At 54.7% G+C, this 24,325-nt stretch overlaps 1 protein-coding gene across 1 annotated transcript; it reads right to left on the bottom strand.

Annotated features, from left to right (window-relative positions):
* Nucleotides 1-282: 282 nt before the first annotated feature.
* On the bottom strand, nt 283-23,867 carry ADA2 (adenosine deaminase 2). The gene is made up of 9 exons (XM_082666211.1): nt 23,530-23,867; nt 21,648-21,873; nt 20,320-20,530; nt 7,545-7,672; nt 6,120-6,210; nt 4,759-4,867; nt 2,335-2,492; nt 1,628-1,830; nt 283-1,428 (listed from the first exon to the last, which is right to left on the bottom strand). Exons 1-9 carry the CDS (start codon nt 23,840-23,842, stop codon nt 1,329-1,331), a joined length of 1,539 nt encoding a protein of 512 aa, XP_082522337.1. The 5' UTR covers nt 23,843-23,867; the 3' UTR covers nt 283-1,328.
* Between the last annotated feature and the right edge of the window lie 458 nt (nt 23,868-24,325).

The raw sequence follows: 24,325 nt of genomic DNA, 5'->3' as shown, positions 1-24,325 counted from the left end.
ATGAAGCCCGAGGGTGACAAGAGTCAGACACAAGCGGGAGAAGCAGCATTCCCGGCAGAGAGACCCAGGGGGGCCCTGGGGCTGGCAGAGCTCGGGACACCGAGGCTGGAGTCCCGTGCGGGGCGGGATGGAGTGGGAGGGACCCCGGCTCACAGGGTGCTACGTGCCCAGTGGGGACAGGAGTTTCCTAAGTGCACAGACTTGTCACAGGGGAGGACCCTGGTTTAATTTAACTTTTTTTAAAAATAAATTTATTTATTTTATTTATTTTTGGCTGTGTTGGGTCTTCGTTGCTGTGCACGGGCTTTCTCTAGTTGCGGCGAGCAGAGGTTACTCTTTGTTGCGGTGTGCGGGCTTCTCATTGCAGTGGCTTCTCTTGCTGTGGAGCACGGGCTCTAGGCGTGCGGGCTTCAGTAGTTGTGGCTCACGGGCTCAGTAGTTGTGACTCACAGGGCCTAAAGCGCAGGCTCAGTAGTTGTGGCGCACGGGTTTAGTTGCTCCGCGGCATGTGGAATCTCCCCGGACCAGGGCTCGAATCCGTGTCCCCTGCATTGGCAGGCGGATTCTTAGCAACTGCGCCACCAGGGAAGCCCCTAATTTAACTTTAAACAGTCATTGCTCCCGGAGAACGAGCTGGAAAGGGCAAAGAGAAGAGAGAGAGCAGCTAGGGACTGCTGCGAGTCAGGCCAGAGCGCATACAGCCGCTGCAGGGCAGGCAGCAGCGGTGTGGGGAGGTTGGTGAACAGGGGCAGCAAGAACTCCTCTGACGACCTCTGCGCCGCCTGGACGGACATGCCAGTCACTGAGGCGCCTGGGAGGGAAGCGTTGCTCGGAGCTGGTCTCCGAGGCTCCTGTGGGCCATCGAGTGTATTGATTGGGAATCACCCACAGGTTTGGGAATCATCATCAAGTAGGCGGTTTCTAAAGGGAAGGAGTGGACGAGACCACCCAGGAGAAGAGTGTGGAGTGAAGAGAGAAAAGGGGAGGGAAGCAGCGGAGACCAAAGTGCAGGGCTGAGCTGAGGGACGCCCACCCGAGACCAGCCGAGAGGAGCTCGGGGACGGGGCCCCCCCGGGAGCTGCGGCCGGAGGGAAGCAGGAACCCGGAGGGGCTGTGTCACCGAGGCCGAGGGAGGACATTCCACGAGGTGTGTGGGGTCCACTGATGAGGGCTCTGAGAGTTCGGGCAAGGTGGAGGCTGAGGGTGGCCTTCGCAGGTCGGTTCTGGTAAAGAGACGGAGGTGACTTCCTTGGGTTCCAGACCGGCGGAGAGAAGGCGAGGCCGGGGCGGAGGGAAGCAGAGGCAGCGGGTGACAGACGGCCGTCTCCTCACTCGGGGCCCCTTGCCAGCTGGGCCACAAACTTCTGCCACCTCTCCTCCCAGGTTGCCATGGCAAACTGCTTCTCCGGCTCCGACAGGGCGCTGTACCTGCGGGGGCGGGGCGCCCGGGTCAGCCCAGGGAGGGGCGGGAGGGGACCTCGGATGCTGGCAGGGCACCGTGTCCCCAGCCCGAGAGCAGTCACAGGATAGGAGACGATGCGGAGAAGAGCACGGAAACCTCCGGGCCTCAGCCCAAACCTCGGAGCGGTCAACACAGGCGGTGACCGAGGAGAACAGGTACACTCACCTGATGGAGTTCACGGCCAGCTGTTTGAGGGTCCTCAGGTCGGCTGTCATCCCCCCGATGCCCATGAAGGCCTCGTAGAAATCATAGGACAAGCCTTTGGCTCCAAACGTAGCGGGGTCGTCAGAGCTGATGACCATGGGGTACCCGGTGGCCATCAGCACAGCTGCAGGGTGGTTTCTTAGGTCAGACACCAGCTTCAGAACCTGCCCAGGCAGAGACAACCGGGCATCCATGAAGAGCCGTCACGAGGAAGGTGAGGCCGCGAGTATAACCGGGCCTTGCCGTCCCCGTCACTGTTCCGAGCATCGGGGCTCTGGGCGGTCCTGACGCAGGAAGAGCCGGTCCTCCCGCGAGTCCTCGTCTTCTCCACAAACATCTGGTCTCTCCTGGTCCTGCTCGCAGCGGCTGCCCTAAGCACAAAGCCCCAGGCAGCTGCCCGGCAGTGGGACCCCACGCTACCCGCTGCGTGTCCGTCCTGGGCCCCTTTAGCTTCGTCCATAGCTTCACCCGCAGTCCCGCCCCACTGGGGCCCCTCATCACTATGAATGGTTTAGGCAAAGTCCATTCCTACATAACTTCACGACCGGGAGTGAGAGAGTGGAGGGACAGAGAAACCAAGGGAGTTAACGGAGAGATTATGCAGGAGAAAGGTTGGCCATGGCTGGGGGAGGAGAGTGCCCTCCACTGGCCCCAGGGAGCCTGCGTACCTGGTTGGAGATGGGACAGACTTCGACCGGGATGTCCTTCTTCCAAGCCTCAGCCCAGACGGCCGGGTGTTTGCTCAAAGCAAACCCATGGCCAATCCTGGTCGCGTTCAGTATCAGGGCATCCAGAACGTTTCTGTCTGCAGAGGTACCCTGCCAGTCTAGGAATAAAGGGGGTGGGTCTTCAGCAGGATGGATGGGACCCACAGACAATCTGCAGGTGAAAGGCCCAGACTCCCCAAGCAGGAAAAGGAAGAGAAATGACCATTAACACAAAAGCGCACACGCGCACACGTTTTCCTTATGACGATGCTGAAGAGAGGTACGGCCTGCCTATAGGTACGTACGTGTGTATGTGCGTATGTAACAGTTGAGGAAGTTGAAACCCACACAGGCTTTATAAACTCAAGCAAGGTCCTCAGGCAGGAAGCAGCAAAACTGGGTTTCAAGCCTTGGTCTACCTGACCCACCGTCCATATTCTTTCTTTCCATTTTATGTTTGTTTCCAGAGCTGTTTTCTGGGAATTTTATGTGTAGGATCCTCTACAGCAATGTGCTGCAGACTCGGTCACTCTAATGATTTGTACGAACTTTAATTTCTGTCTGTAACAGAGCTCTTGGGACAACCCGTGGCAGGACGGCAGCAGCCGGCAGGAACCAGCCACCCCGAGGCGGCTTCCCGCTGGCAGGGCCTCGCTGGAGGTGAGAATGGCAGTTCGGACTCTGCCAGCCTGGGGAGCGAGGGTGCGGGTGAGGACTCCTGCAGCTTCCCCCCAGTACAAGGAGGTGCCCTGGAGGAAACAGCTCCTCTCTGGTCACGCCTGGTTGTGACTTCATATCTGTGGCCAAGTGGGGTGAAATCCCGGACCCAGAAAGCAAGCAGAGGTTGCTTATTGTGGGAGATCACAGAAGACCTAATTGTGAGACCCAGGTGTGAGGGCCCCATGCCTGGAAAAGCATCCTGACTGATTCACATGGGAAAGGTGAAAACTCCACTTTTCTGTTGGGAATGAAACCCACGTGTTCCCATTGCTGGTGAGGGCATGTGCTTCAGGTAGATTTTCACTAGTTTCCTAACTACTACTTCTTTTCAAAGATTTTTTTCTTTTTAACTAAAGGTGTTAAATACCCAAGTCCTGGCAAAATCCTCTCCTAGGACCATGCGTCTTGGAATTGAGATGATTTCACAGAGGTGAGTATGATTTTCCCAACCAAACCACGTGGTCTTCAAGGCTAACACCCCCCCCTACACACACCATCTCCACTTCCCCACCCCCACAAACAATTCTTTAAATCTCCTAGAACAGCTTGGATCTAAATGGACTTGAAAATAATGTCAGGAAAAAGAGATTAGCGCGGGATTTCCCTGGCGGGACTTCCCTAGTGGTCCAGCGGTTAAGACTCCACGATCCCTGGTCAGGGAGCTAGATCCCGCGTGCCGCACGGCAAAACTAAGAGTCCGCGTGTCGCAAGTAAGAGCTCGCGTGTCGCAACTGAGAGCTCGCGTGTCGCAACTAAGAGCTCGCGTGCCACATCTACGACCCGGGGCAGCCTAAATAATACATAACTGAGAGATCAGTGCCCAGGAGCCTTCCTCTGAGAGATGACGAGACACAAGGGTTTAAGCCCGGCTATGAAATCCCAGCTCCCACGGCTCTGCCCTTGGCTCCTAGGGCTTCTTGGGTGGCAGGAGCCCAAGGTGCTCTGAGGGGTGCCAGTCGGGATGCAGCAGGTCTAAGCCCCCCAGATCTTCCCTGGGATCTGATGTCGCAGCTGTGACCTGGTGCTGCTTCTGCTGAGGGTCGACGTGTTTTATTTAAGGTCTGGAATGTCTGGAGGCTGAGCGATGACCAGTGAGCCCGTGGACTGAGCTTTGAGGAGCAGAGACATGGCTGGGCGGATGGCATTTCAGAAACAAGGGCAGCCAGGCTGCCTGAGTGGGGTGGGGTCCCCCCTTCAGCCTGGTGGGTGTGGACAGTGCCTCCCAGCCGTGGCGCTGGTCTGGGGGTCCCTCTCCCACCACCTCCCGGGGTGCCCCTTTGCAGGGGAGTCGACCTCGAAAGCACAGTTCACGCCTTATGAAAAGGAGATCATCAGAAAGGTCCCAGCTCCTCACCGGGGACCAGTTACTGTGCTTGGCTGGAGCCCTGGGCTCCTCACCTGTAAATGGGGGCAAAAGCGCCCTCCTGGCAGGACCAGCTGAGAGCTGTGAATAACGCATGTGAAGGGCAGCTGCCCCAGTATCCCTGTCCCTCCTTCTCCGGGTGTTGCTCTCAGGACAGATGTGATAATGTACGTGAAAGGGACAGGTGCCGCCAGACGCCTTGGGGCTGTCAGTCCACTTCCCGGTGTCCCGTCCGTGCCCTCGGAGATGGCCAGGGCCCCTGCCCATCACCCCCTCTGTCCCCGACGGGGTCATAGGCTCACCTGTCTCTCCGGCGTGGAAGAAGTAAGGCAGCTTAATGCCCCGCGAGGCTGGAATCATCAAAACCTCCTTGTAGTCATACAGGGAGTGGCCCGTGTCCTCTCGCCCCACCTGCAGGACAGAGTGGGGGGCCTTGCTGGTGTGCCCTGCAGCCCTGTACCTGCCAGCAATGCTGAGGCCTCAGGCACACAGCCTTTTGAGAGGGACCAGTAGCAGGACTGGGAAAGAAAAAGAGAGCGCGTTGCCCCGAAAGAACTCCCCCCTTATTCAGAGGCTGTACCTCGACCCTCCCAGCCTTTGCGTGGTGTCCTGCACACGGCTTTCCCAGCCCTGCGCTCCAGCCCGAGCTCCTTGTTGGGGGAGAGAGAGACTCAGAGAGCACAGAGACAGAGACAGAGAGGGCGGGAGAGCCTGAGCCCTAGACCAGGGTCGGGAGGATTGTGGCCTTCGACCCCTGGGCTCCCCGGGCCTGGCAGCTCCCAGCAGAGTCCCTCAGCCGTAATTAGCCCGACCGCAATTGCACCAAAGTCTGGCTCTTCAAAGGGGGCCCCACCCCCAGGGCCGGGAGTGAGAGAGCCTTGGGAGAGAAGGCGGGGAGGGGCGCTGACACCCTCGTGATAACACAAGCTGGGCGCTCAGCGCAGCAGGACGGAGTGCAGACCCCAGCCGACCCTTTGAACAACACCAGCCCGGCTTCCCTCGAGGACTGGTGCACCTGAGTCCTGTAGGGACCGGTCGGGAGGCGCCGCAGACAGAGGGGAAAAGGGGTTGGAGAGGCCAGATCCCCTGAGCAGCCCCCGAGGACCCCAGGAGGACACCCTGGTCCAAAGAAAACATTCCTTGAGCTCCGCTCCCGGGGCCCTGGCGGGTCTGAAAGTAAGGGCTTCAGCGGAGGCTCGAGTGAAATGTGCACATTCTGGAAGAGGGGTCGGGGTGCCTTTGGCCAGTTAGATTAATGTAGCTTCTGAGTGAGGTTACGGAGTTGTCACCTGGAAGTGTGGCCTGGCTGTTATGTGGGGTGGGGGGTGAGGGGGCTTTGGAAACAGCTGGGATGAAGGGGGCGGGGCCGCTTTTGGATCCTGGACGGTACGCTCAGGCCCAGGCCCATGTCTCCTTCCAGACACCCCAGCCCTGGGCTGCAGCTTGAAGAGCGATGTGTCGTGGGCACTGAGGCCAGAGCAGGGCAGAGGCCGGGGAGTGGGGGGCAGCCCCTCATCCTGGCCCTTCCTTGTTCTGGAGCTTCCCTTTCTAGCCTTTTTCTGAACTTTTCTGCTCTCCCTTCCCCCCCCCAGGCCCCGAGGGAGGGTCTCAGTGGTGCCGGCCACCCAGCTCTTCCCGGAGGGCTTTGGGCTGGGCCCATTACCAGGTCAAACCCCGCCACCATCCCGGGGAACTTGGCTCGAAGCTCCATGGCTGTCTGGATGGATTTCGTGATGGTGGACGCATCTTTGGACCTGTGGGAGAGATGGAGAGAAGCACGGGCACAGGCTCCTCGGGGCCAGTGGGTGTAGTGAGCGCCCCTCACGACCAGTCTGGCCTCGTCCAGGGCACCCAGCCGCCCTGCCCACACGACCCCGCCCCGTCCAGGCTGTTGTGCCCCATCACGGAGAAATTCTGCCCAAATCCATCTTTTCAAGGACTCCGGCGGGGCCCACAGAGAGCGTAGGCTCTGGAAAGCCAGTGGGGATGGGGACCCACGGGGTCAAAACAAATAGTGCAGTTTTATTGGTCTGCATTTGACTGAAGCAAAGCGGCCATGCCCGAAACTTGCCCCGCATCCCTGAGAGGATGGTCCTGGAGGTGCCCAGCCCACTGCTCCCTGGGCACCTGTGAAACACCACAGGCCACCCAGTCCCTGCCAGGGCAGCTGGGCCTGGGCCCTGGTTCCGTCAGCAAGGCCCGGGCACTGCAGAAACCACACGACCAAAGTGTCTCTTCTGCCCTGCACGTCTCTCCCTTCCAGCCCAGGGCAGGGAAAAGGCGGGAGCGACACCACGGAAGCACAAAGAGAAAAGGCGCAAGTCCATGTGGGGCCGAGGCATCGCCCCGCTTGTTCCATCCCCGGCTCTGTGAGCCCCACACCTGCCCGTCCCTCCTCTGCACCGGGAGCAGCTGCCTCCGTCCCCAGCGCCAAGGGGACGCCGTGCGGCCGCGCTCCTGACACCGGCCCCCGGGAGCTTCCGCCATCCACCACCGCCAGCTCCACCCCGGCCCACCAGCGCCGGCGGCCCCAAGTCTCACCAGGACGGGAGGGGGCTCCAGGGAGGCCTGACTGCCCTTCCGCCTCCCCCGGCGGGGGGCTGAGCAGGCGGGGTCTGCCCTCCCCAAACCCTCCGGCTGGACACGGCGCCGACTGTCCAGACCGGCTGCTTTCCGACAAAAGGGAGACCCTTCCTCGGTGAAATCCGAATTCCGCGGAGGCCTCCTCCTCTTGCTTGGGGCAAGGGTGAGGGTTTCTTTGCAGCTCCCAGAGGCCTCCACACAGACGTGGCTGCCGTGAGGCAGAACCCGGCCGCAGATTGAAGCAAAAAACATTCAGGCAAAAACACTAAACCCGTAACTGATGACCCAGGCCGGTGTGGGTCACAGCCTGCAATGATCTGGAAAGTTGCCACAGTTCTTCATTCCAGCCTGGTCAGGATTTCAGAGTGGATTCTGCACTCCCGCTACTGCACATGGAGTCCCCCGGGGTCTCTGGCCCCAGCCTCCCAGCCCCTCCCCCCGCCCCACCCCCCGCCCCACCCCCGTCTCCTCCTAGTCCTTCAGCTTCAGCCGTGCTCGCTCTCACCTGTGATCCGAATAAATGAGTTTGATTCCGATAAACCCAGGATGCTCTTTTGCAAAATTACGAGCCACTTCTTCGTACAACCTCACCGACCACTCTGGGCTGTAGACCGTCCCGTTCAGTTCATACACCTGCGAGGGAAGCATGGTCCCGACCAGATGTCAGAGGTGAGCAGAGCAGATCTCCAGTCCCAGCTGCCAACAGTCTCCAAAACTAGGTTGGACTCTGTGATTTCCTTGTTCAGTGCCTGTGACAGCCTCTGAGGTTGATCAGAAGTCCCAGCCCCGAATGGGATAATGCTCTTTGGTGCCACGAGGCTGGGATGTCTGCCTCGTGTTCAAGGCTGGGTCCTGGCACCTAGAACAGTGCTTGGCACATGGTCGGTGCTCAGTAAGCGTTTGTGCAGCGAATGAGGAACAGGCCAGCTGACGACAGGACACAAGCCAGAAAGGGTGTTCCAAGGACCCACTTCATCTCCCCACTCTCCCACCCTGAGGCAGGGGACCCCTGAGGTGGCCAAGCCACTAGGGACACCAAGAGCGAAATGGTCAGGGGCAGAGTGGGAAGACCAGGGGTGCACAGTAGGTGAGACAGAAGAAAACATGCAGTGGGGAAGAGCAGGCTTTTTGCTTGTGCATCTCTGGGGGTCCTGAGGGGTATCAGATGTGCTGCCCCCAAAGATCTCACTTTTACATAAGGATTATTCTGAGCTAAAGGCAATTAAGAAGCACAGAAGCAGACAGAGCTCTGTGCCCTCCTTTCTGCCTCAGAGCAGGACATACATTTCTGTCCGTGAAGGCGCCGCCTTCCAGCTCCCATTCCGGGAGAACAGCCCTTATCACTGCAGACAGAAACTGGGCTCCGAGCTGGATATGAACAGACGAACCTGACTAAAATAACCCGTCTTCTATTAGTTCCCCCATACACTTACCTCCCCACAATTTACTGCACCTGGAAGCCCAAACCTCTTTTCCTTTGTCTTATTGCTTTTCCACAATTTCTCACCATTTGTTAACATACTGTAGCATATAAGAACCTGGTCTACCCACTTCTTTGGGTCTTCACTTCTGTTCTATGAAGGTCTCCATGCACGTAAAAATTAAACGTTGACATCAAATAAAATTTCTATGGCTTTTCTCCTGTTAATGTGGCTTTTGTCAGTTTTCTTTATTTTTTATTTTTTAAATAAATTTATTTATTTATTTTGGCTGTGTTGGGTCTTCGTTGCTGCGCACCAGCTTTCTTTAGTTGCAGTGAGCGGGGGCTACTCTTCGTTGTGGTGCACGGGCTTCTCATTGCGGTGGCTTCTCTTGTTGTGGAGCATGGGCTCTAGGCACGCGGGCTTCAGTAGTTGTGGCACACGGGCCCAGTAGTTGTGGCTCACGGGCTCTAGAGCGCAGGCTCGGTAGTTGTGGTGCACAGGCTTAGTTGCTCCGCGGCATGTGTGATCTTCCTGGACCAGGGCTCGAACCCGTGTCCTCTGCATTGGCAGGCGGATTCTTAACCACTGTGCCACTAGGGAAGCCCTGCTTTTGTCAGTTTAATTTGCACATCCCAAGAACAGAACGTAAGAAGGTAAAGGAAACTTACTTTCTTCCTTTCCTACTTACAAAGTTTTGTGGGGGTTTTTTTGGCTGCGTTGGGTCTTCGTTGCTGCGCGCGAGCTTTCTCTAGTTGTGGCGAGCGAGGGCTACTCTTCGTTGCGGTGCGTGGGCTTCTCATTGCGGTGGCTTCTCTTGTTGCGGAGCACGGGCTCTAGGTGCGTGGGCTTCAGTAGTTGTGGCACGCAGGCTCAGTAGCTGTGGTTCGCCAGCTCTAGAGGGCAGGCTCAGTAGTTGTGGTGCAGGGGCTTCGTTGTTCCACGGCATGTGGGATCTTCCCGGACCACGGCTCGAACCCATGTCCCCTGCATTGGCAGGTGGATTCTTAACCACTGCACCACCAGGGAAGTCCCCAAAGGATTTTTTAAAGGAATGCTTTTCCTGTTACTGATCAAGGCATTCTGTTAGAATCCTCAAATCTTTGATGCTGTACTCCAGCAGTTCTCAAAGGATAGTCAGGGAGCCGCTGAGGGTCCCCTAGACTTTTGCAAAGTCTACAAATTCAAAACTGTCTTCATAAAAATGTTGAGATGTTTTCTTTTTCACTCTAATTCTCTGAGTGTACAGAATTTTCCAGAAGCTGCATCACATATGGCAATATTGCTCTGACACAAAATAGATGGTGTAATTGTGCAGGCTTGTGCTTTGAACGTTTCTCAATTCTAGTTTCTAATACTGGTTATATTATACAGGATATAGTAGCTATAATCCACATACACAAAAGCCCTTTAGGATCCTCAAAGATTTTGTGAGTAAAAGTCTGAGAACCATTGTATTAACTCAACCCAAAATTATTAGCTGACGTCATCTTGGCATTACCCACCTGATTTGCAGAAGGGAAGGATGGAATTCTGCCCCGTGCCTTGACTGCTCCGTCATTACAAGTCACCTGTCCAGACACCCCAGCTAGGTCGGAGATCCCTGAGAACGGGGTCCCTGTCGCTTGACCTTCCCACCTGCTCTCCTAGGACCAGAGGAGGAGCTCCAGAAACGAGCTTTAACCTAAGAAGAGTGCTGTCTACTTGCACCTTTTTCTTTCTTTTTTTTTTTAGTTCCCCAACCCAGGATCGAAATTGCACCCCCTGTAGTGGAAGTGCGACTGGACCACCAGGGAAATCCCTACTTGCAGCTTTAAAAATACTAAGACAGGGCTTACTGTACGGCACAGGGAGCTATACTCAATACCCTGTAATAACCTATAATGGAAAAGAATCTGAAAAAGAATAGATACATATACATGTGTGTAACTGAATCACTTTGCTGTACATCTGAAACTAATACAACATTGTAAACCAACTATAGTTCAATTAAAAAAAAAAAGTGCCGTGTCTTTCCTCGCGGTCCAGTGGTTAGGACGCCGCGCTTCCACTGCAGGGGGCGTGGGCTCCATCCCTGGTTGAGGAACTAATCCTGCCTGCTGCACACTGCGGCCAAAAAAAAAAAAAAGTAAGCCCCACGCAGCACGTTTTAGGGGATGGGTGGATAGATGGATGTTGGAGGGGCACAGGAGACAAAAGAAAGAAACTTAAATATATAGATCAACACATGATATTCTGCCTAAAGGAAGATCCCTGGCAGGTTAGTCGAGTCTGCATGGCTACACAAAAGGTGCCACGGAGGGCTGATGCACTCAGGGTGGTTCCCACTCATGGATTCTGTCAGCGGTCCCACTGCTAGTTCCCGTGGCACGGAGAGCCACAAGGGCAGACACTGAAGCCGCATCCAGAGCATTTCCTGGTCTGCTGGCACCCCAGTAAGTCTCCCCTGGGGCCGCCCAGGCCCCGAGCTCATGCCCCTCTGGCCTCCAGCCTCTGCCCAAGAAACTGCAGCCTTGATAGGAATCTGAAAGCGCAAGGGCCCCCCACTTGCAGGAGTGGAGACCCTTTCCAGGGTGAGACCTGCAGCCCCTCGCAGCCGCACTGGTGCAGTTAGAACAGGCTCTGAAGCCAAGCCTCAGAGGAAAGTTCTCAGCTGGTTTGAGGTTGTGGTCCGCCTTCTGGCTCCAGTGAGCTACAATATATCCCAAACCAATCACACCTCAGAGGCTTGTGGCAAGGATCAAATCAGTTAATATTTGTAAAGCACTCAGAAATGATAACTAGGTCATATGGCAGTTCTATTTTTAGGGGGTTTTAAAAATAAATTTACTTATTTCTTTTTGGCTGCGTTGGGTCTTCGTTGCCGTGTGCGGGCTTTCTCTAGTTGCAGTGAGCGGAGGCTACTTTTAGTTGCGGTGTGTGGGCTTCTCATTGCAGTGGCTTCTCTTGTTGCAGAGCACAGTCTCTAGGTGCGTGGGCTTCAGTAGTTGTGGCACTCGGGCTCAGTAGTTGTGGCTCACAGGCTTAGCTGCTCCACAGCATATGGGATCTTCCCAGACCAGGGCTCGAACCTGTGTCCCCTGCACAGGCAGGCGGATTCTTAACCACTGCACCCCCAGGGAAGTCCCTATTTTTAGTTTTTAAAAGAACCTCCATATTGTTCTCCATAATAACACAGCACTCCCACAACTGGGCATATACCCTGAGAAAACCACAATTCGAAAAGATACATGCACACCAGTGTTCACTGCAGCTCTATTTACAATAGCCAGGACATGGAAGCAACCTAAATGGCCGTTGACAGATGAATGGATAAAGAAGATGTGGTACAAATATACAATGGAATATTACTCAGCCATGAAAAGGAACAAGATTGGGTCATTTGTAGAGACATGGATGGACCTAGAGTCTGTCATACAGAGCGAAGTTAAGTCAGAAGGAGAAAAACTAATATCGTATATTAACACATATATGTGGAATCTAGAAAAATGGTACAGATGAACCTATCTGCAGGACGGGAATAGAAACGGAGACGTAGAGAATGGACATGTGAACAAAGCGGGGGAAGGGGTGTGGGATGAACTGGGAGATTAGGTTTGACATAAATACACCACCACCTGTCAAAAAGATAGCTAGTGGGAGCCTGCTGTATAGCACAGAGAGCTCAGCTCGGTGCTCTGTGGGGACCTAGATGGGTGGGATGGGGGCGCGGGAGGGAGGTCCAAGGGGGAGGGGATATGTGTATACCTATAGCTGATTCACTCCATTATACAGCAGAAAGTAACACAACGTTGTAAAGCCACTCTACCCTAATAAAATTTTTAAAAAAGAAATGATAACTAGTAATACCGTGTTGTTATCAGCAACCTGTGGCCAGATGCAGAAAAACAACTCAAATCTGCAGTTGTCCTATAGGAAGATGAGTTACCATCTAAGAATGTGACAACCTGTATGTACAAGAAGGGGTCTGTCGTTCATCTAAGGCTCAGGGGTACAGAAGCGGCTATGTCTCTATAATAAGCCCCCTTGGATTAAAAACACACTGGACCCAATTTAGATGATCTCAAATCCTGCAGTTTACTTGAGGCGGTGCATATTTGTGGGGAAGTTATTCAAACTACCTACTACTTTCCTAAACTAGTACAAGATTACAAATTCCCGTTGTCTATGATATTACGGAATTAAAGAATTTGAAGCTGAAGGAACAGAAAGGAAATGTGGGGGCAGCGTTGCTTAAGGTCACACAATTAGCTTGTGTCAGACCAGAAACTAGGACTCAGAAGCTCTAGTTCCGAATGCAACCAGCTTCCACTTCTAGAGCCGGATTCACTTAAAAAGCGTGAACTGAGCTTCTGCTACGTGCCAGGCATATGCCGAGAGCTTTCCATCAATCTCATTTAATCCTAAAAACTGCACTGTTAGGTAGGTCTTATTTTACAGATGAGAATTTTGAGGCTCCCTGGCTGGAGCGGGGGGCTGGGGGTCGGCGGCATCGCGGTGGAGGGGCGCTGTCTCAAAGTCTCCAACCACCTAGTGAGGAGAAAATGCCTGGATCCCACCCCGGATTAGTTAAATTCTGGGGGTAGAACCTGGTTTTTTAAACTCGCCCAGGTGATTCTCATGTAATAATGTACCTCTAGGCTGGAGAGCTACCGTGTTCGTCGATTTCACAGCCTTGTTTAGAGCGCGATCACAGCGCAACGTGGTAGGGAAGCGCGGCCATCGGGATTCCGCAGAGCAGCACCAATGGCGTGAAACACGGGTCACTAGAGCAAAAAGCCAGGTGGAGTTTCTAATGAAGGATTCTGCTAAGAACCCAGGACAAAACCCTGGGAGTGGGTAGGGGGAGCAGTGGGACCGCTGGTTACACAAGTGACAGCATCCAGGAAGCCGTCCGCGAACGACCATCCTGAGCTCCCTCGCCCCCGACGTGTCCCCCCCCACCCCGAGACCGCCCACGGGTAAATGCCAGCTGGGCTAGCTCCTGTGCATAATCCCCTGGGAGCTCCTCTCGGAAGGCTGGCCCGACCCAGTCTGAGTCTCCGATTCCGGCCGAGGGGGCGGGGATGGGGCCCAGGAGCTCAGACCCGCCTAGCAACTGTTGCTACGGGTGAGTGGCCTTTGTGATGGAGCATTAGTGACACAATAGGAGGCTGGGCAGTGGCATAGTCCATCAACAGCATCCCAGGCCCTGAATTAGCCCCACAGGCAAGGAGGGGGAGGCAGGGGGCTCAGAAAAGAATTCCAGGGCAGACGTTTTTAGTTGTTAATGTGTTGATGGCTCCCCTACTCTGGCTAAGGGGGCGTTAGGCAAAGACTCCGGACTGCAAGGGCCCTTTGTTCCAGGGTCAGACCAGAACAAACAGCAAATCCCATCCCCCTCAGTCTTCGCCCCAGCCCACATCCCAGCCGCCCTCCACCTTCAGGGAGCCCTGGCTGGGTGCCGGAGGAGGTGGGGAGAGAGGCTGGCTGGGCAGGTCCCCAGGGCAGACCCCAGAGCCACGTGTCCCCAAGGGGCGTGGGGAGGGGGGCGGGGGGTTGGAAGCAAGGCCCAATTCCTTGCAGCTTCCCCAAATACCTCCCCAGGGGCTCAGACCCTCGCTCGGCACCTCTCTCCCTCCTCTCCCCTTCCCCCTACGGAGCCCAAGTCCCCTCCCCAAGAGCAGGCCTCCCTCCCACTCCCCACTCTGCGAAAGCTGCCAGGATGTGCCCACAGGAAGCGACACCCCCAGGCCGGAAGCCCCTCGGGGAGCTCCTTTTGAGATGCGTGTAGCCCCACAGGGTTTCTCAAAGCCCAGCACCCCGGCCCCTGGCCCATCCCTACTCACTGCCCACATGGCCTGGGTCAGGCTCTTGCACTCTTCTGAGCCTGTTTCCACATCTGCAAAGTGCAGGTGGTGAGGCTCAGAGGAGACCATGCAGATAAAGTGCTTTCAGAAGGTCTTGAAGTGCGGCCTGGGTCAGACCATCTGCATGGGAACCAAGGGGCGCGGGGGGCGGGCGTTTGGCTAGTTAACTCGGCAGCTCCCTAGCCCAACCCGAGACCCAAGGTCTGGGACCCTGGGAGGTCAGGGTCCAAAGAGCACCTCCAACTCAGTCCCATGCACACCTACCCCCCCTAAGCGTGATTATCACCCCTGGAGCCTCTGGAGGACTCTGCCGGGTCTGAAATGACTCACAGTCATTTCCCTCGCTGGGAAACCGGGGCTGACATACACACGGGGATTCCAGGAGAGGAAGCCAGTCCCAGGAAGGTGGGGGTGTGTGGTGGAGGCAGGGCTTAAACCAGACTCCGGAGGAGGATGGGCTTAGGGGCGGGGCCCAGGCTGGGCGAAGGAAGGGATTCCAGGCCAAACAGGGGACTAGTGGCTCTGGGAGGTGCACTGTCCTCCGCCCTACACGGGCTAGTCCAGGGCCAGCTCATCTCTTTCCGAAATTCTTCTCTTAGTAGAAGGGGGACTGGACCCTCTCTTTTCTTTTGAAAGGATCGTTTGTACCCAGGACTTATTGACTACTCACAAGGCTGACAAGACTCTCCTGGGGGCCGAGGTCAGGCCCACTCCCACTTCCCAAGAATCAGAAATAGGTCTGCAGGTCTGTGCTCAGAGTGAAACCGGCAAACAATCACCGGATCCTGGTGGAGATGCACACCCTCACCTGGGCCGACCTCAAGGAGGTGTGAACATATCCCAGGAAAAGGGGGTCATCCAGGATACACAGGAGAGTAGAGACCTGGAAGTGGGGGAAAGGGGGCACTGACTCAGGACGGGAAGGACGGGTTCTCAGGGCTGGCGCAGCCTCCACGACAGGGTCCCCGAACCCTTCAAGTCAAACTAGGGCAATAGAGTCAGTTTAGGGATCCCACCCAGGATTTAAAAATTAGCCTCCGAATGCAAAAATATCAGATAGTTTGGCTTCAGGAGAAGTTAAGATTTGCCTTCACCCCAAGGCAATAGAAATAAAAACAAAAATAAACAAATGGGACCTAATCAAACTTAATAAGCTTTTGCACAGCCAAGGAAACCATAAAAAAACCAAAAAGACAACCTACGGAACAGGAGAAAATATTTGCAAATGATGCAACTGACAAAGGCTTAATCTCCGAAGTATACCAACAGCTCATACAGTTCAACAACAAAAAAACAAACAACCCAATCGAAAAATGGGCAGAAGATTTTCATAGACATTTCTCCAAAGAAGACATACAGATGGCCAGTAGGCACATGAAGAGATGCTCAACGTCACTAATTATTAGAGAAATGCAAATCAAAACTACCGTGAGGTACCACCTCACACCAGTCAGAATGGTAATATTAAAAAGTCTACAAATAACAAATGCTGCAGAGGGTGTGGAGAAAAGGGGACCTCCTCCACTGTTGGTGGGAATGTATGTTGGTGCAGCCACTATGGAGAACAGTATGGAGGTTCCTCAGAAAACTAAAAATAGAGCTACCATATGATCCAGCAATCCCACTCCTGGGCATATACCCGGACAAAACTATAATTCAAAAAGATGCATGCACCCCTACGGTCATAGCAGCACTATTCACAATAGCCAAAACATGGAAACAACCTAAATGTCCATCAACAGATGAATGGATGAAGATGTGGTGCATATATACAGTGGAATATGAGTCATAAAAAGAACGAAATAATGCCATTTGCAGCAACATGGATGCAACTAGAGATGATCACACTAAGTGAAGTAAGTCAGAAAGAGAAAGACAAATACCATATGATATCACTTATATGTGGAATCTAAAATATGACAAATGAATTTATCTACAGAACAGAAACAGACTCACAGACGTAGAGAACAGACTTGTGCTTGCCATGGTGGGGTGGGGCAGAGGGATGGACGGGAAGTTTGGGGTTGCGCTGGGAGATGCAAACTATTACATTTAGAATGGATAGACAACAAGGTCCTACTGTATAGCACAGGGAACTATATCCAGTCTCCTGGGATAAACCATAATGGAAAAGAGTATTAAAAAAAGAATGTACATAAGTACACTACCATGTGTAAAATAGATAGCTAAAGGGAACTTGCTTAGCACGGGGAGCTCAGCTTGGTGCTCTGTGATGGCCTAGTCAGGTGGGGGGGTAGTGGGGAGGTCCAAGAGGGAGGGGATGCGTGTATGTGTACGGCTGATGTACTTCACTGTGCGGCAGAAACTAACACAACATTGCAAAGCAGTTATACTCAAAAAAAAAAAAAAAGAATGTATATATGTGTAAAACGGAGTCACTTTGCTGTACAGCAGAGACTGGCACAACATTGTAAATCAATTATATTTCAATTAAAAAAAATTTGTCTTCAAGAGAGAATTTATTGATGGGAAAGCATACGTGACTGGTCTGATTGACAATTTTCTCTGAAAACTGCATTCTGACTTTCTTGTGTATACATCTGTCTCTTATGACTTTGGTCAATGTGTGTCAGTCCTCTGGAGCCCTTTTGCTTCTGGGTGTACAAACAGTAAAATTTCTGAGCCAATAAAGACCATGGAATATGGTAAGAAAACCAAAATAGTGCCACCCTTGAAGTCAGTTCAAATTACTGAGTGTGGCAAGGCCTTGGCACACTCAATAATTTGGATGAATGGACAGACCAGTTTGGATACTGTCGGGGAAGAGTTCTCAGCTGGACATCACATCTCTTCCCATCAAGCACTCCTCAAACATTCCAAGCTTTATAAACCTCGTCCACCCTCACACCACAACTCGGCTCCACAAGCGGTTTTGGTGCCACAGCTCCTGGGGCTCCCGCTTCGAGGGGTCAGGGGAAGTTCCCTCCACCCTCCTTTGTCAAAGGCCTTGGGTCCCCAGTGCGGAGTCCACCCCAGGGACCCAGGCCCTCCTGTCAATCTTTAACTTGGTTAATCAGCCTGACTGTTGCCCTCGGGATTCAGGTCGGCTTATTAGGTGTCAGCTTTGCGTCCTGGCCTTTAAACTTCTCCAAACTGGGGGAAAGAGAGAGGACTTGTTTGGGGCCCTTTCATGTTGGGGGGTGCTGGCGGGGGGTCCCTTTGGCCCACCCAGCCTTAGGTAGTGCTGTTATCAAAACCTTTGTTTTAATCCCATCAATGTCCATTGTATTCATCCCATTTGTTTTTTTTTTTGTGGAGCACAGGCTCCGGACGTGCAGGCCCAGCGGCCATGGCTCACGGGCCCAGCCGCTCCGCGGCATGTGGGATCCTCCCAGACCGGGGCACGAACCCGCGTCCCCTGCGTCGGCAGGCGGACTCTCAACCACTGCGCCACCAGGGAAGCCCTTCATCCCATTTCTTCATAACCATCTATAGATTCCCACACTGCTGGGACCAGTCCTGTGACTCTCCCCTTAACAACCCTTTACAAATGTCTACCTTGTTGGAAAGAGTCCCGACTTCACCCTTCTTCTCACTCCCTTGTTAATTAATGGACCGTTTTTATTAGCATCTGTAAGACCCATGAGGCGAAGCTAGGACACTGAATTCCATACGGCTTCCCAAACCATTTTGTTCATTTGAGTTAAGGTAACCTTTTGGTCTTAACATTGGTACCAATAAAACAGGTGTTTACAAGGAGAGGTCTCTAAAAAATTTACCAATTTAGAAGTTTTTCCAGTTCAAAGTATCCATCCTCTGGCCATTGACAGTAAGATCGTAATACCAACTCACACCATAAGGCTTTCCGTGGCTTAACCATGAACAAAAGAGGTGTCCCAGGAGAGTGCAAAGGACACAGCCTCACAGGCTCCAGAAAGTTCACCCCCAAGGATGGTCTAAGGAAGCAAAGGCGGAGTGAAGGTTGAGATGACAGAGGCCCCTTGGGGACGGAGACCTCTTGTGACAAACCCCCGGAAGCTGGCACCGTTGGACAAGGACGCTGGTTGCAAGCCCAGGTGTGGCCTGTGCTTCCGACCAGAGGTGACAGCTAGGAATCCCAGTCTAGCTGGCTGGCCACCCAATGCCCTGGTGCCTGCGCCTTCCAGACGGCAGGACCAGCCAAGTTTTCTCACTGGTGCTGAGGCCAAACTCTCAAGACAGAGAACAAGAAAAAAGTAAAACCAATCAGACCAATGGTTTTCCTCCTTGTGATACAAAAGACAGAAACACAGAAAAACAGCGACCATCTCTGGGAGGAAAAGGATTCACAAGCCCAGAGCTCTCTTCCAAATTCACTGACCCAGAGGCCCTAAGGCCCGAGAACTAGCACCACAAATATTTTCTCCTGCTAATCTGATTTTAGAAAAGAGAAAAAGGACTCTTTCCACTCCTGTTTCCAAAAGCCCCTGCAGGCGGAGATCCAGCAAACTGACAGGATAAGGATTCTCACCTTCTGCCAGGATCTCGGAGATGCAGGAGCCTGGGGCCAGGGGTGTCCAGCCAGTAAAGTTGAATCCAGCTGCCTAGGCCAGCTGGCCAACTGTCGGGGTGTAGGGGGAGACATTTCCATCTACCCTTCGAGGTTCTGGCTGTTCTGAGAATTAAACTGACATGAGACAGATTAACAGGAGAAAATCTAGCAAAAGTTTAATAACAGCTCTACGTAGGAGAGACCCAGGAAGACTGAGCCGCTCACCCAAATGGCTGAAGCCCTCACCTTAAATACCATCTTCAGCTCAAGACAAAAGAGGATGTTGGGGGTAGGGGTTTGGGACTTCAAAGGCGAGGAAGGCAATTCACAGGGTGATAAAAAGCAAGTGTTTGGTAAACACATGTTTGCTGGGCCAGCAGGGACAGTGGGACAGAATGGACTCTGGTGTCCAGGCCCTGAGGGGTCCCCCGACCACACCTGGCCGTATTCTCTGCAGAGACTCTGGTGCGGCTCTATGCTGAGAGCAGGCCCTTTAGGTCTTTTAGTCACTTGGGGGGAAGGTCAAAGGCTCTTCCTGCGTCTTCTGGGCCTGATTGTTTCAGCTCGAAATAATCCACATGCCAAAGTGACACTTTTGGGGGCGAGTGTGCTCCCCTACAGCGCAATGCACACACTCTTGTGAGCCCCCTGAAGGTACTGGAAGAGCCTTCCAGTACCTCGGCTACTCCCTCAACCCCCAATCCCCACCTCCCCGCAAAAGTCCTCAGGAAAGTCCTCTTCCATACCCACCAGAAAGGTCCTCGCTCGCAGCACTTGACCCGCCCGGGCTCCTTGTGGGACGCCTCCCCAGCCTGGAGCCCCAGCCACCCCGCTGCCTCCCCGAGCTCAGGTCTGCAAAGCCGAGGTCGGTCCGTCAAGGTAACTGAGACCCCATCACCCTTTGCTTCTGGCCAACATGCAAGGTCCTCTGAGCGATTTGTTAATATTTTGACACTTTGGGATACTTCTGGACTCTTCTCAATCTTTTCCTTTTTTTTCTCTTTGACCTTTCTTCCTCAAAGTCAAATCAAATGTCTCTGTTGCCCATAGAAGTCCCCGTGCTCCACAGAGAGGGCCCCCAGGAACTCACCAGACCTCACTCTACCTGCAACTAGACCCATTTACCAGATGAAAGGCTCAGCGGGCCTTGCACCAAGGGCATCATCCTATGGGACTCACAGTAGCGCATTTGGATAGGAAAGGAGACGGTCAAGGATGGTCTGGGCACTACGCACTGCCCAGAGTCCAGGACAGGTGCCCAGGCATCAGCACGCCCCGTGCGTCTCGGGGGAGCTGGGCCAGGGGGATCACGAGGGAAGGGAGGTGACGGGCAGTGAGGGGCACATGTCCAGTTTTGCAGGGCCCGCCCAGGGCTTCTTGCTCACATGGCCCCCGGAAAGGCACCAGGCCCCTTGGGGGTGAAGCCGGCCCTCGGTCCTATGCAGCACCAGGGTGGGGAGCCCGTGAAGCCCTGCAGGGTGAGAGCAGAGAGTCCAGCCTGAGCAGAGACGGACTCACCGGGTACAGCATGGCTCTGAGCTCCAGATACAGCACATTGTCCTGGTAGAACTCCTCCAGGCCCTGGGAGATGTAGTCTCGGAATACCGGGGCGTAGCTCACGAGGCCCGCGATCGCGAAGAAGATGGTCTCGAACTTGGCCCAGACCGCGTCTTGGTTTGCATAAGTCGCCTGGGGGTTCTCGGTCACCAGAGTGAAATTCCTCAGCAGGCTGTCAGGATACAAAGGGTAGGCAGGGGCTTGCGGCAGGCCATCAACCCCGGCCTGTAGGACTCCTGCCCAGGCTCCCTGATGGAGGCCTCCTGCCCTGGGACCTCCAAGTGCTCCCCAGGAGACACCTGGCAGGATGCTCCCACCAGCCAGGCTCTGCTGTCCCCCTTGGCCTCTTAGCCAGGCTGACCCCACTGAACGGACATCTCAGACCAAGCTGTCCTTGGAGGGTGCGATGCACTGAATCGTGTCCCCAAAATTCAGATGCTGAAACCCTAATTCCTAATGTGCGATGAGGACTTTCAAAAGGTAACTAAGGTTAAATGAGGTCGTAAGGGTGGAGCCCTGACCCAGTAGGGCTGGTGTCCGAGACCCCAGGGAGGCACGCACAGTGAGAAGGCGGCCGTCTGCCAGCCCAGGAGAGAGGCCTTGGAGAAACCTGCCCACACCTTGATCTTGGACTTCCAGCTTCCAGAACTGTGAGAAGGTACACTGGTATTCTTTAAGCCACCCCGCCTGTGGTATTCCATTGTGGCAGCCCCAGCAAACTCAAGCCCGAGGTCCGATGGAAATAGTTGTGGACTTGGCGGCACAGGACCCAGGTTACTTCCCTGATTAGCCGTTTACCAGCTGTGTGGCCTTGGGCAACCTCCTTAAAATGCAGGCTGGGCTGCATTTTCTCACTCATCAAGGAAATACCTCAAGAAAGCCCTCTGTAGATGGTTCTACGATTAGAATAGTTATTACAATGTTTGTATACAAGTCTGTTAGGAAGCTGGCCATCGTGTGTTCAGGCTGTTTCATCCATCCTGGGCCTCTTGGCTCCAGGAGCTGAGAATCCCCTTGTCTCCGGCCTTCCTGAGGGTCCAGACAAATCCTGTTCGGCGCGGCAGCAGTGTCACTGGTCAAATCGGGTTTTAAATGTACCAGGAACTTGCTGCGGGTGGGGAAGGTGTTGAATGCTTGGTGAAGCAAAGGATCCCGTAAAGTTAAGAGAAAAAGCCTCCGGACTTCTCTAACGCCAGCTGTTTCTAGAAGGGTCTGTCCCACGGGGACAGCGCACACGCCAAGCCCACCTGCGCAGATGCGAGACGGGTTCTTCCCGAACCACCACCCACCTGTGGTCAAACTCGGTGACGTTCGGCAGCCCCTTTCGAAACTTCTCCAGCAAAACCCACGCGGGACATTCTGTTGTGTTCAGGGTGGGGGGAGTCGAGCGAGCAAATCTGAACTGCGGGGTCCCCCTCGGGGTGAGGCAGAAATAGCAGTGGGGCCTGTAGGTGACGTTTCTCACCAGCCAGTCCACGCTGACGATGCTGAAGTCGTGGACGTGTAAGGCAGCCCCTGCAGGGAGAGGGGCGGGTGGGGTGAGGCGAGGGCAGCGGGGGGCCGAGAGCCCAGCAGGGGCGGATGAGAGGGGCGCGGCTTTCTACGGGGCCACGTTCCTGGGGACACGAGGCCCTTTCCGTCTGTGGCGGCCTCGTCCCGGGGTGGCCCGGCCTCCTGGCTCCTTGACCGCGTCCCCCACCAGCAGGAGCCCTGGGGGGTCTCATCCAGGAGGCCGCAGGCGGGTTTGCAATCAGAAGGCTGGCCTCCATCTATTGGCTTCCAGCTCCCACGGGGAGCCTGACCCCCAGATGAGTCCTCCGGGCCCAGCGCAGCGTGAGGGGCGTGAGAAGACTGCCCCCGCCCGCCCACGCCAGCCTGTTGGCCCAGGGTCCCTGAGTCCCCCATCCTGTTCCGCGTCACCCCACATGCGGCCTGCCCACCTCCTGCTTCCCGCCGAGCCCTGCGGCTTCTGGCCTCCTTCAGACCTTGCACCGACTCGAGGCTCAGGGTTCACCCCCTCTGCCCTCCGGCTGCGTCTGAGCACCTGGCCTGGACACTGGCCCCTTGGCGGGTGTCCCGCTGTGCGAGCTCTGGCGTGTCCCCTCTCTAAACAGGGAGGCTGCTTTACCAACCTCACAGTCTTTACATTTTTTAATCTCTGTGATACTAAAAAAGAAGTATAGAAAGCTTGCAGCTGCAAGCTACGTGCTCAGGACCATGATTGTTCTACTGTTCACGGCGATGCGTCTATACAGTAGCGTCACCTGCAGACTGGCCCTCGCCTTCTACCTCTACGAGGATTAAATCTCGAGCCGCTGCAGCTGCTGACCTTCAACCCCCTCCTTCTTGGTGACGCCTGCTCTTGGTGACTAGCAGAAACCGCCTGCAAAAAACATGTGCTTCGGGCTTCCCTGGTGGCGCAGTGGTTGGGAGTCCGCCTGCCGATGCAGGGGACGCGGGTTCGTGCCCCGGTCCGGGAAGATCCCACATGCCGCGGAGCGGCTGCGCCCGTGAGCCATGGCCGCTGAGCCTGCGCGTCCGGAGCCTGTGCTCCGCAACGGGAGAGGCCACAGCAGTGAGAGGTACTGCAAAAACAAAAACCAACAAAAAAACCCAAAAACAACATGTGCTTCATTGCATGTACTCTCCCTTCACCAAAATCACGTAGGTACTGACCTTCCCCCTACCTCTCTGGAGCAGTTTCTCAGAGCTATCTGAAATGCTGTCTCCCAGGCTATAGTCCTCATCTTGCCCCAAATAAAACTGAACTCCCAGCTCTCACGCTGTGCATTTTTTTCCAGTGGACAGTAGCAGTGAAGTACTAGAAATGTGTTGTTTACCCAGGACGCATCCCCTTCAGTAACTTAGCCCCCGGAAAGGCTAGAAGAACGTACGCAAGGAGGGATCGCGTTCTTACAGGGGACAACTTCCAGCCCCGCCAGGGATGCCCGGTCCCCTCGGAGCCTGTCTGAGGCCGAGTCCCCTCGGAGCCAGGGTTTTGGTTTCAGGGTGGATGGCAGCCACGTGGAGCCCCCGCCCCGAGTCCACCAGCAAGGACTAGGACTCAGGGCCCCAGTGGAGTCTGGGCTCCACTCAACACAAGACCCACCGGCTCCAATTTAGTCCCTCCTGTGTCCCCAGGACCCCAGAACCGTCCCCTCTGACCCCTACCTTTCGGCATCTTCTTCAGGATGTTGAACACTGCACTTTCCTCAATGAGGCTCTTGGCTTGGAAGAAGTGCATGCTGGCCGGGATGCTCCCTGCCCTCAGGGCCTCCTGCATCTCAGCCTCCTTGAGCGCCCCGAGCCTCTGGTTGGCCAGCTCCTCCTCCTGCTTCAGCACCAGCTGCCCCCCAATACGCATCATCTTCTCTCTCATCAACAGCCGGTTTCGTGCTTCGTCTCCGGATGCGGCCGAGCAGAAAGAAGACATGGCCACGGCCAGCAGCAGCGCGGGCAGGGCTGGCCGCCCTGACACGGACATTGGGACGCCTGGAAGAGGAAATCGCTCTGCTGGAGACTTGGGAAGGGGGGAGGCTGAAGAGTTTAGTGTTGAAGCTGGACCGCCCTCCTCCCATCCTACACTCGGATGACCAGGAGGCAGCATGCACACGACGCTTCTTCTCTGAGATCCTAGAGAAGAGACCTCTGGGTACAGACAAGGGGGGGTCCCCACATAAAAGTTCATCACGAGGCCTCCCAGACCTCCCCGCGAGCCCTGCTGACATGCACAGGGAAACACTGAAATCGATGTTTAGTGTTTCACTTTTAAATACAGCCGGAGAGCAGAGGATCACGAGGCTTATGAAGAAAGGCTCCAGCATAACAAAGGAACTTAAAAAATAACACAGAGAAGGAACTAGCACAGGAAACGAAAGAAAGCCCAGAAGAACCATAGTTAATATCTCTACAGAGATGAGAAACGTTATGTGTCCCCAAAACAGGAACAGGGCGGTGTAAAAAATAA

This window comes from Grampus griseus (genome assembly GCF_964374135.1).
Source record: "Grampus griseus genome assembly, chromosome: 11".
Taxonomy (NCBI): domain Eukaryota; kingdom Metazoa; phylum Chordata; class Mammalia; order Artiodactyla; family Delphinidae; genus Grampus; species Grampus griseus.
The sequence above is the reverse complement of the archived record's forward strand: the minus strand, read 5'-3'. Positions and strand labels throughout refer to the sequence as shown.

Bases quoted from the DNA above. Each gene is read 5' to 3' on its own strand.
- ADA2 (XM_082666211.1), bottom strand. From the start codon at position 23,842: ATGTCCGTGTCAGGGCGGCCAGCCCTGCCCGCGCTGCTGCTGGCCGTG. The intron at 20,531-21,647 runs GTGGGTGGTGGT...GTATCCTGACAG, and splicing joins GTCACCGAGTTTGACCACAG to CCTGCTGAGGAATTTCACTC. The intron at 7,673-20,319 runs GTGAGTCCGTCT...CTTCCCTCGCAG, and splicing joins TCAGAGCCATGCTGTACCCG to GTGTATGAACTGAACGGGAC.